The following is a 15,922-nucleotide window of genomic DNA, read 5'->3' as shown; positions in this document are numbered from 1 at the left end:
CGGTCACCGCACTGCTCACCCCACAGAGGGTCTCACCCCTTCCTGATGGACTGATTCACCTTCCCCCTTGCTGGTAAGTGGCCACACTTTTTCCCGGTGCCTACACCCTGAGTGCTGCTGGACTGTCTGGTGGTTCCTACATCCGTTTCCTGGTTACTGCTGCTACTTGTTGCCGAGTTCCGGGATAGCAAGTAACCTGGGATTGAAGCATAGTATATGGAGGAGGGGGAGCAAAGTATGCGGTATATGGCGGAAGCAGTATATGGAGGAGGGATGTGCTCTGTACATAGGGGGCACTATATGGAGGGGTATCAGGGTGCAGTGTGTATATAGGGGCAATATATGGTGGGGGATGCAGTGTACCTGGTGGATGTGTGTGTCCTTGTCCCTTTAGTGGCTGCCAGTGGCACCACAGAGGTGAGGTGCAGCGATTAATTAATGTAACCGTAAGTGGAAATCCAACAAGATAGAAAATCCAGTCAATTTTGAATATGAAAGGTTGTTAGAAATTGCAACTGCCACACCAAAAACCTACCCCTTACCCCCACTCTCTCTGTCTCCAGCACCCTCTCTCCATACTCAGCAAGTGTGAAACAGTCAGATCACTGTTTTTACGTAATTAGCAGCAGACTGTAACATCTCCCTGCATGATCACTTTCATTTTCATTTGGTCTTTGTGGATGCCTCCAGTGGCCACTGGTGCACATTACATAGGTGAGGAGCAGTTAGCCAATTATTATATAGGTAATTGGTATCAAAAGAACTTCATTAGAACCTCTCTTCTTGGAAGATTAGGGGTCTTTGTACCCTTGCTGATGTACTTCCTTGAGATCCCTGTCACCCTTCAATCATTTCCAGGCTGCATATGACCTTCCAGGGCTGCCAAGAGAAAAGAGAAAATTGAGAGCGCAAAACAACCTTGATAATTATAAAAAATTAAATTTATTAAAAAGACCTGGTAAAAACAATGTTTCAATTATTTACTAGACCAAAACACCATTTGTATTGGAATAACCAGCAAGGAAGCTTTGAGAGGTAAAATTGTTACACTGTGACTAAACAGTGTAACAATATGATATATTCACAGTAGAAATTATCTCAGCACTAAGGAGCCTATTGATACATATATCTGTAAATAATAATAAAAATGTTCTTGATATATATATAACCAGTGCCTCCGTTAGGGTATATGGCTCATACCAGATTAATAAAATTGTATCCAATTTCGTCACTATTAAATAAGTGAAGCCGCGGTCTCTGTTGTGCAAGATAGCCAGTGCAGGTGGCTTAAGTGGAGATGCTGTAACCGCCTCCCGATGAATGAAGTGCCGTACTGCCTGTTTTGTACGACCGGTGTGAGCGGCTCTGTAGAGCAGGGGAGCCAAAGCGAGAGGTTCGAGTGAGCGTGCTGTAACCACTTGGTGGTGAGGAGTGTTCTGTAGTGCCATAGCCTCTGTCTTACCGGCCGGTATGGGCAGCTCTGGGATGGATTGATCAAACCACTCGATGGTAGCTGGTGGGTCCAAACAGGACAAACGAAACAATGTGATCCTCTCAGAGTTCAGTGTGAACTGAGAGGATCACATTGTTTCGATTGTCAATTAGCTGTGGTGCAGTCAATATATGAAGTTGGTTATGATCTATCTATAGAGTCAGGGTCAAATGTTCCTTATACCTAAGATCGGTCAAAAAATAGACCATATTTTGAATTATTATCTGTTGGATTCTGTTTAAACATGGAATCATGCTAGTAAGCTACCTGCTACAGTGACTCGGTTTTATACTTGTTCTTACCTACATACACAGTGATGTATATGCTCCTTCAGAACCCTTTCAAATTATTTGGCATTTGAATCTATACCCCTGAGGAAGTCTCAGGAGGGACGAAACGCGTTGTTGTTTTTTCAAGCATTATTTCCATCTATGCTACATGCTGGTAAAGAATGGTTTACTCAAGCACTAATTCCATCTATGCTATATGCTGATAAAGAACGGTTACATTAATTGAATTCTAACCAGATAAGATCAGGAACTTCATCTCTGTGATATTGTGTTGATGTTATGTTTTATGTATACATAAAATTTAAAATAAATGACAAAACTGATTTTTTTATAAACTTATTTTTATGTTAATTATGTATTAATATGATGAACAGTACTATTAATTTGCGCCCTCAGATCTGTATATTTTATATATATATATATATATATATATATATATATACCACACTGGGTGCCCTCACAGAAAAACGAACAGGTTGTACAGAAGGTGCGGTACTCCAATGATTTGCACTCACGATACATATGAGATACGTTTCAATGCCCTTTATTATTGTGGCATTTTCGTTAAGTAAACAAATAAATGAACAAACCTCTTACCTTAAATAGATATCACCCTATGAACCACGAGGACGCCGCTGCGGGACTGCACGTCCGGCAGCGGACGCACTCAAAATGACGTCATGGCGCTCAGAAAGAGATGCCAAACAACTAGTGTAAAAACCGTCACCATGGTAACAAGCAACATAAATAATCATGCAATACAGTATAGCACAGGTAAAATAGTTCATTACACTAAGCAGATCAGGTGTATAAACAATACCACATATATATTGAGTTACATCAAAGTAATGTAACAGCGCTCACAACAAAGATTGCATAGTGGCACAGTTATATATTAGTAAGCCTATAAGGCAAAATAGCGGAGCAAAAAACTAACAATCCATAGATGTATAGAGCTAGACAAACGTATAACTATCACAAAGCGAAACACCATATGCAAATAAGTATACCAAAATCAAGAAATAAATATATCAAAGACACAATACTAACATAAAATTAGTACAGTACAAAGATTAACCCACTATTAGCCAATATATATATATATATATATATATATATATATATATATGCTGCAGAATGACCCGGCACTCAAATATCCTTAATTAGATTACTCACTGCTCACGGTGCCTTCCCAAAAGGCTTCTCAGCTAGTAATACACTCGAACAGATCTGGCGGCACTCAGAGACTTAGGTTCAGTGAAAAAAATGCAGTAACTTTAATGTCAACATCAGATCTATGTTTCGGGGTCGCAGCCCCGTCGTCAGGGTAAGTGACAGTGTAAAACAACAGTGTTTAAATACCTTAGTGTGGAGTATCACCTCCCGCCAGTTCAGACATCGCTGCCCGGTTACCGGCCGCGTCTCCCCGGTCCCTCCGGATATGACACTGCGCCGGTCCGCCCAGCTCACGTGCTGTCACTGTGGACAAGGTTACCATAGTTACATATCAACAATTTTTGTGCTAGAAGAGGAAGCATATCGTCCAGGCATATGTGTAATGGCAAACAGTAGATTCTGTAACCTGTTCAATTAAAGTGCATAGTGCAAAATAAAACATAATTCATACAATAAACGTGCTAAACAAAAAAACATACGTGTTGGTTACAGAATGCTGTACCTTAAAAATTGTGTTAATAAAAACATCCTATGGAAAAACAGACAAGTAAACAAAACGATTATCATCTTCCCTCTTGTGGGATACAAAGCTATGTTATATCTAAATAAATATCCATACAGGGAAACCTCTATTAATGTATAGATGGACTTAACTTTAAATTATAATTAAATATTAAATATAAAATATTAAATATTAAATATTAAATATAGGAGATGCTACATATTATGTCTGAACTATCACATAAAACTGCCTTGCTATTGACTATATCTATCTCAGACCATATACATCACAGAAGACCATCTAAGAGAAAACATCGAAGATACAAAGACTCATTAAGTCCCTTTGGGTGGATGGTGTTCAATTTATAGATCCATCTGGATTCCAGTTGCAATAATTCTTTTGATCTGTCTCCACCACGTAAGGATTTGGGGACATGGTCAATGATCTTATATCTAAGAGTGGCCATGCTATGTTTAGCCTTTGCAAAATGCCTAGCTACTGGCTGCTCGCTATCACCTTTCTTAATAGCTTCCCGTATGGCATACCTATGTTGAGCCATACGTGTTTTAAAGGCACAATCTGTCTTGCCTACATAGGCCAGCCCGCATGGGCATGTCAAAAGATATATCACGAATTTAGAATCCCATGACAGGGGATATTGAATGGTGAATAATTTGCCTGTGTGTGGATGTCTGAAGTCATCACCCTGAGTAAGGTAGCTACATGTAGTGCACCCACTACCGCGGTAGCATCCCTGTTTCCTACTCATGAAATGTAATTTGGGTTTCTCAAAGTCAGAGATGTCTGTCTTGACTACATAGTCTCTAATACTTTTATTTCTTGTATGACTAACCAACAATTTAGAGTTATACACTTCACCCAAATCTTTATCTGAGGCTACAATGGGCCATAATTGTTTCACTCTCCTAGAGAGATGCTTGCTACTGGAGTTATATTGTGTGACCCACGGGAGCCTACCTTCAATCGATTTTTTATTGTTGGGTCTAAGCAGTTGTTCACGTGTGAATGAGAGAGCTTTAGCTCTAGCTTTTTGCAGATCACACAACGGATAGCCCCGATCTAAAAACTTTTTAGTCATCTTGTTCAATTCTTCATCCCTAACCCCTAGATCACTATTTATACGACACACTCGTAGATACTGTGAGTATAGAAGACTTGCAATAGTAGATCTAGGGTGGAAACTATCATACTTAAGAAGATTGTTTCTGTCAGTTAATTTAACGTATAGTGATGTACTAATTACCCCTGCTTTCAGGGAGATTTTGACATCTAGATAGTTGATGGTACAGGTGTCCATGCTGGCTGTAAATTTTACTGGGCTGGTGGAGTGGTTATGTGTTTCTAAGATACTTTGAAGATGTGTCTGCGTCCCCGTCCAAAAATACTTAGTGGCGTGGCTTCGTGGGGAAGGGGTGTGGCCACAAAATAATACCAATTCATAAAACGGTGCACAGTAGTCTCCATTATTCAAATTACGCTGCACAGTAGCACCACTACACCAGGTAGAGACCCTTTTACACGTTACAGTGGACAGATTCCTCTTTTTACACATTACGGCAGACAGCGTCCCCTTTTTACACATTACGGCAGACAGCGTCCCCCTTTTTACACATTACGGCAGACAGCGTGCACTTTTTACACATAACGGCAGACAGCGTCCCCTTTTTACACATAACGGCAGACAGCGTGCCCATGTTACACATAGCGGCAGACAGCGTACACTTTTTACACATAACGGCAGACAGCGTGTCCTTGTTAAACATAGCGGCAGACAGCGTACACTTTTATACACATAACGGCAGACAGCGTCCCCCTTTTTACACATTACGGCAGACAGCGTCCCCTTTTTACACATTACGGCAGACAGCGTACACTTTTTACACATAACGGCAGACAGCGTCCCCTTTTTACACATTACGGCAGACAGCGTGCCCTTGTTACACATTACGGCAGACAGCGTCCCCCTTTTTACACATAGCGGCAGGCAGATTCCCCATTTTTACATTGCGGCAGGCAGATTCCCCATTTTTACACATTGCGGCAGGCAGATTCCCCATTTTTACACATAGCGGCAGGCAGATTCCCCATTTTTACACATTGCGGCAGGCAGATTCCCCATTTTTACACATCTCAGCATGCCCTGACACAGCTTTAGCATTCTCTGACAGCAAAACTGTGTCAGGGCATGCTGGGATATGTAGTTTCACAACAGCTGGAGGGCCGCAGTATGGACATGCCTGCTGTAGGGTATGATTACTCCACACAAGACACAGGGGGATATGTACTATGAACCTTCAAGTGACATAAAGTTGAGCAGTTGCCCCTAGCAACCAATCAGCTTCTGTCACTTTATATACTGTTGAAGATAAATGACAGAAGCTGATTGGTTACTTTGCAACATCTCCACTTTATCTCTCTAAGGTCTGTTACATTGGGGCAAAGGGACTTTGTTTTTCTTTTAATTACTGTATTTTAAAAGCAGAAAAAACTAAAAGTGACTTATGAAATTACTCTGTATTTGGGTCTTTCACTTGCATATTATGAAGTAAAAAGGAGTACCAACAATGGGATTAATATTGCAGAGATACATATGTCAGTGTAAGGTTGCTATATAACGTATTGCTTTTCTTAAAAATAAAAAAATCTGACATATTACACACATCTGATCATTTTAAAAAGATTATAACTCCTACAATGAGCTAGTATTAGAAATACCTACTCTATGTGTAATAGTCTAGACTAGTTCTAAATCTAATCACTCCTTTCAGTCTCAGAGTCAGTGAGTGAAATGATGAACTAAATGAACTAGATGAACTAATCTTCTGAACTAATCTTTTCAGTGAACTAGATCATAATGAACTAATCACCAAAGTGAACTAGATTTCCCATCACTGTTCTCGGAAGACAGCCTATAGTGAAGCAGAGGGGCAGCAGCAGCAGCGCCTCCACTAGTAACAAAGCGCTGCTGCGGCTCCCTCCTCCACCTCCCTCCTCCTCCTTCCCCCGTACCGCTGCTCCTCTCCTCTCCGGGCGGCTGTGCGCTGCGGGCAGCGGTTGCCCGCAGCACGCAGCGGCATGTAATGAGTCAGTTTGACTCATTACATGCTTTGGGCCCCTGGACAGAGGCGGGCCCCAGTGCAACGCACTGGTTGCACTGGCGGTAGTTCCGCCTCTGGTCCACACGCAATTGTGAAATTTTCATACCGTTCTTTCCATCACTTACATTGAAAGCTAGGATCTGTCAGCAGAATTCTCTGTTTTGTTTGTTGAATAATCCATCAAGAAAATCCGCCACCAGCAAATAACATCATTTTGACAATATAATACATGTAATTGGCAATCATGTTTGAAGGCAGGACTAACATTAAACCAGCAGCTCATGATAGACTCACCTTTTAACTGAGCTTTCAGTGACACATACTCTCTTGTCAAAGAGACTTGTCTAATAATGAATTTAGATTAAATGAATGCCATTATTCAAAAGACAGTCACGTTGTATACATCTCCAAAATATTTTTTTCACGGAGATCTTTCCTTGCTCATTTACAAATTTGCTATTTATACGTGTAAGAAGTACCGTAAAGTAAGGCAGCTAGAAAATGATGGTACTATACATATTAAAGCACATTGCATAGGCGAATGCAAGGGGGGGTTCCAGTTGCCTGAAAACCCTCCTCCTCCTGGCAAGAGGCTAAAATTAAGACAACAATAGCAAAGGTATATAATATGATTACTAGGACTTCCACAACATCATGCAGTTTAAGGGACAGAGTGGAGCCTCTGCACGTGCCCAGTGGTAGCAGCTTTTTCTACCAAGTTTGCGGTATGTGTGGCTCTGAGTCCTCAATCAGTGCACTGGACCAGGGAGTAGCTACCAGGAAGAAGAGACAGGAGCCTTATGAGGTGGGAGAATGTGTGCTTAGAAAGTGCAGTACTGGTTATATTATGTTTGTGTATTTATTTATTTATTAAGGTATATTTAACCTTTTCCTGACCACTTATCTTATTTATATAAATTAAATATATTTGATACAGCCTATACTACAGACAATCGATAGTGTTAAATATTAATTCTATATTTAATATAGTATACAGTGTACTGTATAAAAAGACCATTGTTTACATGAATGTCCAGGGTCGTTAATGGGATCTTCTACCACACCCCCAGACTCCCGCACTTGCTTGAATGTTCCTCAGAGTGTGAGATTGTGGATTGCATTTGGAACCCCTCTCTAGAATTGCTGCGTTTGCTACTGCATTGTTAGTGTGAGAAGTTAAATACATGGCATCTATAGATTAGGTATTTCTCATTGGGATATACAGTATTCATTAAGATTTGCAGCTGTGATCATAAAATGACACATGTTGGATAGACAGAATTTGCATTGTGATATCAAAATATGTTTAAAAATGTAACCCTCCCTTAACACTTTTATATGAGGTTCTTGTTTACTTTGATAGGGAATGGTTATTCAATATCGGTGCCTCCACCCATGCTATTTTATTTGGGCTTGCCTGGGTAAGCCTTTCTATATAATGAATAGTAACTACAAATTTATCTGTATCCTGAGTATATATATGTATACATTAATTTCAGTATAATGTTATACCTGTTCTTCTGTTCTCATTTCAGGATCTCCGGATGAAATTTCACATCAAGTCAACATACATGGTAAGTATAAGTACATGCATTTATTACCAACATAGTGAAGTAAAATTACATTTCAATCCTGCCCCAATATTCCTCCCTCTAGAGCCTATACAAGTTGTTTTGCATGCAATATACAAAAAAAATTGACCGTAATATTAGTGCAAGAGTGACCCGGGTACTCAAAACAAAGCGCAATGTCTGGGCCCTTAAATTAGTGTACACTATTGAATACCTTGTATAACATCCCAAACCACACTGAAACTTAGTCATAGGATGAGTGGTATAAGTAGCATAATGTCCTCCTCCTTAATTATGCTAGAGTCTCCTCATTAAAGATAGCAGGTAATGTCTATGAAACAACCAGCATGAAATATCCGGCACTCTGCTACAATTGTATTTCCTCTCCCTGTAATACTATGTAGTCTAACAACTAGCATTTAGTAAATGTATCCATCTCGATGGCTGCTACTGTGATGTTTCAATTATTTGCCACACTGTAAGCGGATGCCTTGTAACTGCATAAGTCCTGGCTGTTCTTTTTCTTACTGCTAATTTCCCTTTCTGTAACTTTATGCAATTTATGAGGTTACTAACACTATCTTCGTAGCTTTAAAACTGCAAATGTAGTAAGCAATGCATTTATCTCTTGGTTCAGATATATTAGTCTTTTCCACTGTACTTAAAAAGGTAAAGGGTAATATAATATATTTGAGAGGCCCACCTTTAAGTTTATTAAGGTTGTACCTTAAATGAAGATCCAAGACCGATGCATTATGGCTCCATATTTACTTTTGCCACTCTATGCTGCAGACCTTTAAATGAATTCGAGCTGCTTCCTATTACAGTACACTTGCGTTTTTTTTTATTTACCCCTGAGGTCTTCACCTAAATCTCAGTCTTTTTCCTTAGGGGTTGATATGTATATATATATATATATAAGCAATAGCGTGGAGCTGTCCTGCTGAGTAAGTGATGACATCCAAAAAAAAAGTCTATCTCTATTCAGCTGAGCTAAATTAATTCTTCCAGGACAGTTTCTCTGTTAATGTGTCACCAGGCTCTACTTATGAGGAGATAGGATTTATAGTCAATGCCCCTCAGCTACTGCTTCTTCTATTTACACGACAATGTAGGCACTCCTATCTCTAGTATTTTATACTGCAGCTGTATATGATTTAAGCTCCTGCAGTGTAATATCTTCCTCATAAAGGGATTCTATGTGGTAGGCTGAGAAGTCTATTGTAAGTGCTTTGCCCCTCAGTGTGATAGTAATGCAGTAAGTTAAATATGCACTTACACTCCTCAGAACGCTGATCGCAGGTGAACACTCCCCCGATTCCTCCCTTTGGCTTGCTGACAGGCTTGGGTGATGAGGCTGATGCACGCTGTTATGGGTGGCGCTTTTGCCTTCTTAAGTTTGCTGAAGGCGACCCGGCTTTGGCGTCCCTCCATTGCTAGGGAGCAGTTGTTCGGCCCCCAACGTCTGCCGCCCCCTGCGTCATCATGGTAGGCTGGAACGGAGCCTCCCCTGCACCGCCTCTCACCGCCCCGGACTTCAGCGCGGACTTCGGCACTGCGTCTCCGGCTTTCGCTTCTGCCACCAGAGGCCTCTGTCAGCTCCCTCAGTCAGGTATGCCTGGTGCCGGTGTGATACACTTATCCTAGCAGCGCCACTGCAGCTCTTCAGCAGCGCTCTGGACACAGTGTACACACTCCACCCGGGGGAACAGCATTCTACTGTCTGCCGGCGGGGAGCTCTTTTTTTTCTCCCCAGACCTCCGGCTCGTGCCGCCCGCTTCCCGCCGGAGCCGCGCGCTATCCCCCCTGCCGCCGCCAATCAGTACCTATCTTTCCCCTAAGCTCGCGGTCAGCTTTGCCTTTGGCTCGTGGACCCGCTTTTCTCGCCCTGCAGGTTGTTACTCCCGCAGCGCGTGGACAACATTAGAGACCCCTATGCTACCATTCACTGCTCTGCAGATTATTGCCGGCTCACAATGTCTGGCTCTCATCTAAAATAGCACACCACAGCTGCTGAACCAATAATTTATATTGGATGACCTCTGTTTTTCTTATGTTGTATCCTTTCATATACACATCTATTAAATATTATACATACATTACATGCCAATACATGAATAAATATAAATATATATTATACACATAACATTTCATATAGTAACAGCATAAAATTCATATTACACTCTCCCCCTGGTGATCCATTTTGAATAATTTTAAGCAACTGGATCACCATTTCTAATTTGACTAACTCCAGGTTTGTATGGGTAAGTACCCATAGTAAGGCCACACATCTACCATATTGGGATGTATTATTCTGGGTACAATGCTAGGTTCTCCTAATTCATCATAAGTAAGCATAGATGGGGGTCGGCATACCCTTTTTGATCTATCCCATACCTGCTCCTTCTCTATTTCACTATAAGGATATGAATACCTATCAGAGTCATCTGATACTCTTGGACTTTCAACATTACAATAGTCCAGATTTCCTTCCAATGGATAGTTATCATTAGACTTTTGGATATTACCTTCCACATGTTCTAGGAGACCCTCAGTAACATGGTCATCAGTAAATTTACCAGAGCCCAAACTCTCATCCTTATAATAATACCCTTGTATCTCTGGTTCATCATCTAAGTATTTATCATACTTAATTCATTGGGTATTGCATCTCTACTTCTTGTTCTTTTATTAGTTGTACTGGTAGTATCGTTTAGTTCAAACCCTTCTAACCGAACTTCTTTCCCTATAGGCAAAAGATGCTGCCTATGATATGTCAATATCCGTTCATCTCCCGCCTCAGGTTTGATCTTATATACAGGTAAGTTTGAAAGTTTCTCAACAATCTCAAAGGGATCTTCCCTCCACCTATTTGAAATTTTAAACTTCCTAGGTGTCCCTAGATGTCTTAATAAGACTCGATCCCCTGGAACTAACTCATGGTCACGGACTTTCCTGTCATATCTAGTTTTATTTTTTAATCCTAATTTCCTGGCTGCACATTCAGCGATATCATAAGCCTCCTGCAACTCTTCTCGCAACTTCCTTATGTATTTTATGTGGGAAATAGCAGGTTTGTCACTAGTGGATATCCCCATACATACATCTATGGGAAGCCTGGCTTCCGGACCAAACATTAAATAATATGGAGAATACCCTGTGGCTTCATTTTGGGTACAATTATATGCATGAACTAACCGGTCAGTATGCCTTTTCCAGTACTTTTTATCAAAGGGGTTCAATGTTCCCAACATATCCAACAAGGTTCTGTTGAACCTCTCAGGTTGAGGGTCACCTTGAGGATGATAGGGAGTTGTCCTAGATTTAGTTATTCCACAGGTTACACAAAGCTCCTTTATTAGTTTACTTTCAAATTCTCTGCCTTGGTCAGAGTGAAGTCTGTTTGGAAAACCATAGTGGACAAAAAATTTGGTCCATAATGTGTTTGCCACTGTTGATGCCTTTTGATTTGGTGTAACATACGCCTGGGCGTATCGGGTGAAATGATCAGTTATCACCAATATGTGGCATTTCTTCCCTGGTTCTACTTCTAATGTCAAAAAATCCATGCATACCAAATCCATAGGCCCACTACTTTTAAAATTGACCAAAGGGGCAACTTGCTTAACTACAGTTTTCCGAACTATACAATTTCCACAGTTTCTACAGTAGCTTTCTACTTCCCCCCTCATTCCTGGCCAATAAAATCTGTCAGATATTAACTTTAGAGTTTTATCATATCCTAAATGGCCATGGTCATTGTGCAAAGCTTTCATTACTCTATTTCTGTGTTTTTTAGGCAGTACTAACTGTTTCCTTTCACCTCCTTCATGTTTTTTAGATATACGATATAATAACCCATCTGTTAGGAATAACTTGTTCCTCTGTCGTTCCAATAACTTAGCTCCCTTGGTAACTAGTGGGGGCTTTGGATTCCAACTCTGTTCCATTTTTTTTATTACATCTCTTATGTCTGAATCCTGATTTTGATCATTCTGTATCTGACCTCTCCGGAGTCTGGGCAACCCTTCTAACTCAAAATTACTCAGCCAACAATATGATAATGGGAGAGCTTCAGAAGTGGCTCCTAGAGGACTCAACATTTCTCCTGGCATCATTTCCCCAATTTGTATTTGATGACATATCCCTTTCACATCTCCCATAGGCACTTCAATCCATTCTTCTTCAACGTCACTACTACCCTGGTTGGGGATCCTAGACAACGAGTCAGCATCAATATTATTTATTCCAGATCTATATTTTAGAGAGAAGTTATACAAGGCCAATGCTGCAAGCCACCTGTGTCCAGTAGCATCGAGTTTTGCTGTTGTTTGTGTATAAGTTAAAGGGTTATTCTCGGTGTGTACCTCAAAAGGTACACCATACAAATAGTCATGGAATTTTTCTACCACACACCACTTTAAAGCCAAAAATTCCAACTTATGGGTAGGATAGTTCTTTTCACTAATGGATAGGCCCCGGCTAGTAAAAGACACAGGTTTCAGTTCACCTTGGTGCTTTTGATATAATACCCCTCCTATTCCTTCTAGTGAAGCATCTGTGTGAAGTACATATGGAAGGGTTGGATCAGCATATGCCAGGACTGGAGCACCCGTCAGTTTTTCTTTTAGAGCTTGAAAAGCCATTTCACATTTAGGATCCCATCTGTTTCCAAATGGTTCACTTGGTTTGAACCATTGGTTGGATATAGCTTTAGTGGTTTTCTTTTTATTATTTGGGGGATACCCTTTAGTCAAATCAGTAAGAGGCTTTGAAATTTTAGAATAGTTCGGGACAAAACGGCGGTAATAACCACAGAACCCTAAAAAGGATCTAAGTTCTTTCAATTTAGTTGGACAGGGCCAATTCCTCACTGCATCAACTTTGGCAGGGTCAGTTGACACTCCTTCCCTACCTACAATGTGTCCCAAGTATTTCACAGAGGACCTACATAATTGGCACTTATCAATGGATAACTTCAGTCCTCCCTCTATTAATCTATCTATTACTTTTAATAGACGGGAGTTATGTTCAGCAAGGGAATTTCCAAAAACAATAATGTCATCTAGGTAGACAATAACTTCTCTGTAATTCATGTCTCCTATAACTTTTTTCATAGTCCTTTGAAAAGTAGCAGGGGCTCCCTTTATACCTTGTGGCATCTTCAAGAATTCAAAGAATCCCAATGGGCAGATTAATGCTGTTTTTTCTCTATCTTCTGGGCACATAGGGATCTGATAAAATCCATTTCTTAGGTCGAGTACAGAAAACCACCTGCTCCCTTGTAAGCAATGTAATGCCTCGTCAATCCTAGGAACTGTGTACTGGTCTGGTACGGTTTGAGAATTCAGTGTCCTATAATCTACACACATACGGATCTTTCCATTTTTTTTTCTTGCTATTACAATAGGAGAGGCATATGGGCTACGGGACTCTATTATGATTTGGTTCTCCAGTAATCCCTTCAGATGTAACTGAACGTCTTCAAAATCTGCAGGTGCTATCCTACGGGAACGCTCTCTAAAAGGACTTGTATCATTTAACTTTATGCCATGCTTTACTCCTCTTGCTTCTCCTAAGTCCCATTCTCCTGTTGAGTACGCTTGTTTCCTGTTTTCTAATTCTTTAATTAAAGAGATCTTGTCTCCTTCTAACATATCACTTTCCTGAAAACAAACATCAAATTCGTTCTCACTTTCACTAGGATTTATTTCTGGTTGCACTAGCAAAGTATGTCCTACATCCATAATTCGTCCATCTTCATTCTGGCACCAATTAGATAGTACATGGTATAACTGAGTGTTAGTCCCCACAATCACAGGGGGTCCATTTCTTTCTCCCTGAATTTCAGGACATATAAGAGCAATAAAAGGTACTTCTAAAGGCTCTTCAGGGGTTTTACTATCAAATTCAAGGGTTACGTGTACATAACCCAAGTACGGATATCTTTCTACACTTAACCCCCAGATGACTAACCCACTGAGTGGTTGTATGGGTACATCTGATATATGATCATTATACCATGTTTCAAAAATTATAGATACCTGGGATCCACTATCCAAAAGTACCTTACAATTATTCCCATTAATAGATGCAGGAACTATGGGAGTAGGTCCCAATAAACCCTCTGGCACTTTCCCATTCCACCAGGAATTCCCCATGGCACAGTAGCTGACTTCTAGGGGGACTGTGAGGGGTTCACAGCCCTCCCCTGTTCGTTTCCCTGTCCCGTAGTATTTCCTCTATGTGCGTTATAATTTGTTACAGGAGTTCTTGAAGATGATCCGTCAGTATTAACACTACATTCAAAGGCTCTGTGTCCCATTCTACCACATCTAAAACATCCTCTTCCTCTATTATTGTAAGAGTTGCCTCTTCCCATGCCTCGATCAGATGAATTGTTATTATTCCTTTGAGAAAGGTTTCCAGAGTTTCTGCTACTTTGAGAGGCTATAAATTGCTCTATCTTCTTATTTTGCTCCTCTATCATTTTAACTATCTTATCTTCAAAAGGATTTACTTCTATAGAGGGTTGAACGACTTTAACCTTTTTTATAGTTTTTTCTCTCATTTCAATTAATACTTCTTCTTGCTTTATTTCTTTTAACAATTCATTAAAAGTAGGAATAGTTTCCCTTGTTCCAGAACATCTAATTTTCTGGGCCACAGAATCAGTGGTCAGTGCTCCCCTCAGTAACTGTTTCATTCTGCTTCTATCTACTTCCTCCCGGGTGATTCCACCTTTTTCGACTATCTTGTACAAAAGTGTGTCCAATCTTATTAAGTAAGCACTTAACTTTTCTCCAGGTTCCTGGAACGTATGATGCAACCTAGATGTTAAATCCCCTACATCTTCTAATGTGCCATAGGCATAATCTAGAGCCTCAAAATACGTCTCAAGAGTAGCTTGTGGATTACTTCTTCTAGCTGCCTGTATTATTCCCATGGCAGGCCCTCTTAGGCTTTCAACCACTCTTTGCCTTTTTATTTTATCAGGGCATTGCCATCCCTCAGCTTGCTGAACAGCAGCTTCCTTCCAGGACTCAAACGTTTCTTCACCTAGTGGTACAGGCACTATTCCCGAAAATATTCGTAATCTCCTATAGCTCCCTTCATAGTGCCAGCGTTCTAACTGGGTAACCACTCTATCTACCATTGTCTCAAACTGTGACCCATCTACATTTGCACCATTCCCTTGTGTATTACTATGTGCATTTTCCCTTTCAGGGGTATCCCTAGAAGCGGATATGTGTGCATTACTAACTTCCTCATCTTTTCTCTTAGGCCAGATAATATACCACCGCCTCCCAATTTCCTCATTTGCCATTATCATCATTGGTATCATACATGGGTCTAACTCCCTTTCAGCTTCTATTAATATAGCTATTTCTTCTCTCCATTTATCCACAATCTTAGGTCTTTTAACCCCATATAATTTGTCTATAATTGTTCTAACGACTTCTTCATCTGAAAATTCAGAGAAATTTCCTCCTATTGCTAAACACTTTTTAGGATTTTTCTCCTTTTGCAAACACCAAGTGTATATATCCTCTACTGTTAAATTCTCCATCCTTATTAAACTCGTAATCTCAGCAGACTTGCCTCCAAATGTAACCCTCCCTTAACACTTTTATATGAGGTTCTTGTTTACTTTGATAGGGAATGGTTATTCAATATCGGTGCCTCCACCCAAGCTATTTTATTTGGGCTTGCCTGGGTAAGCCTTTCTATATAATGAATAGTACCTACAAATTTATCTGTATCCTGAGTAT

At 40.4% G+C, this 15,922-nt stretch overlaps 1 protein-coding gene across 1 annotated transcript; it reads right to left on the bottom strand.

Moving 5' to 3' along the window:
- Nucleotides 1-14,328: 14,328 nt before the first annotated feature.
- Nucleotides 14,329-15,720, bottom strand: LOC135050201 (paraneoplastic antigen Ma1 homolog). Its single transcript, XM_063956451.1, has one exon. The coding sequence runs from the start codon at nucleotides 15,718-15,720 to the stop codon at nucleotides 14,329-14,331; it is 1,392 nt and encodes a 463-aa protein (XP_063812521.1).
- Between the last annotated feature and the right edge of the window lie 202 nt (nucleotides 15,721-15,922).

Source organism: Pseudophryne corroboree, chromosome 1 (assembly GCF_028390025.1).
Source record: "Pseudophryne corroboree isolate aPseCor3 chromosome 1, aPseCor3.hap2, whole genome shotgun sequence".
NCBI lineage: Eukaryota > Metazoa > Chordata > Amphibia > Anura > Myobatrachidae > Pseudophryne > Pseudophryne corroboree.
Note: the sequence above shows the minus strand (reverse complement) of the source record. Positions and strands in the feature narration are given on the sequence as shown.

What these genes read in the sequence shown, in the direction of transcription:
- LOC135050201 (XM_063956451.1), bottom strand. Translation starts at nt 15,720, where the DNA reads ATGGAGAATTTAACAGTAGAGGATATATACACTTGGTGTTTGCAAAAG.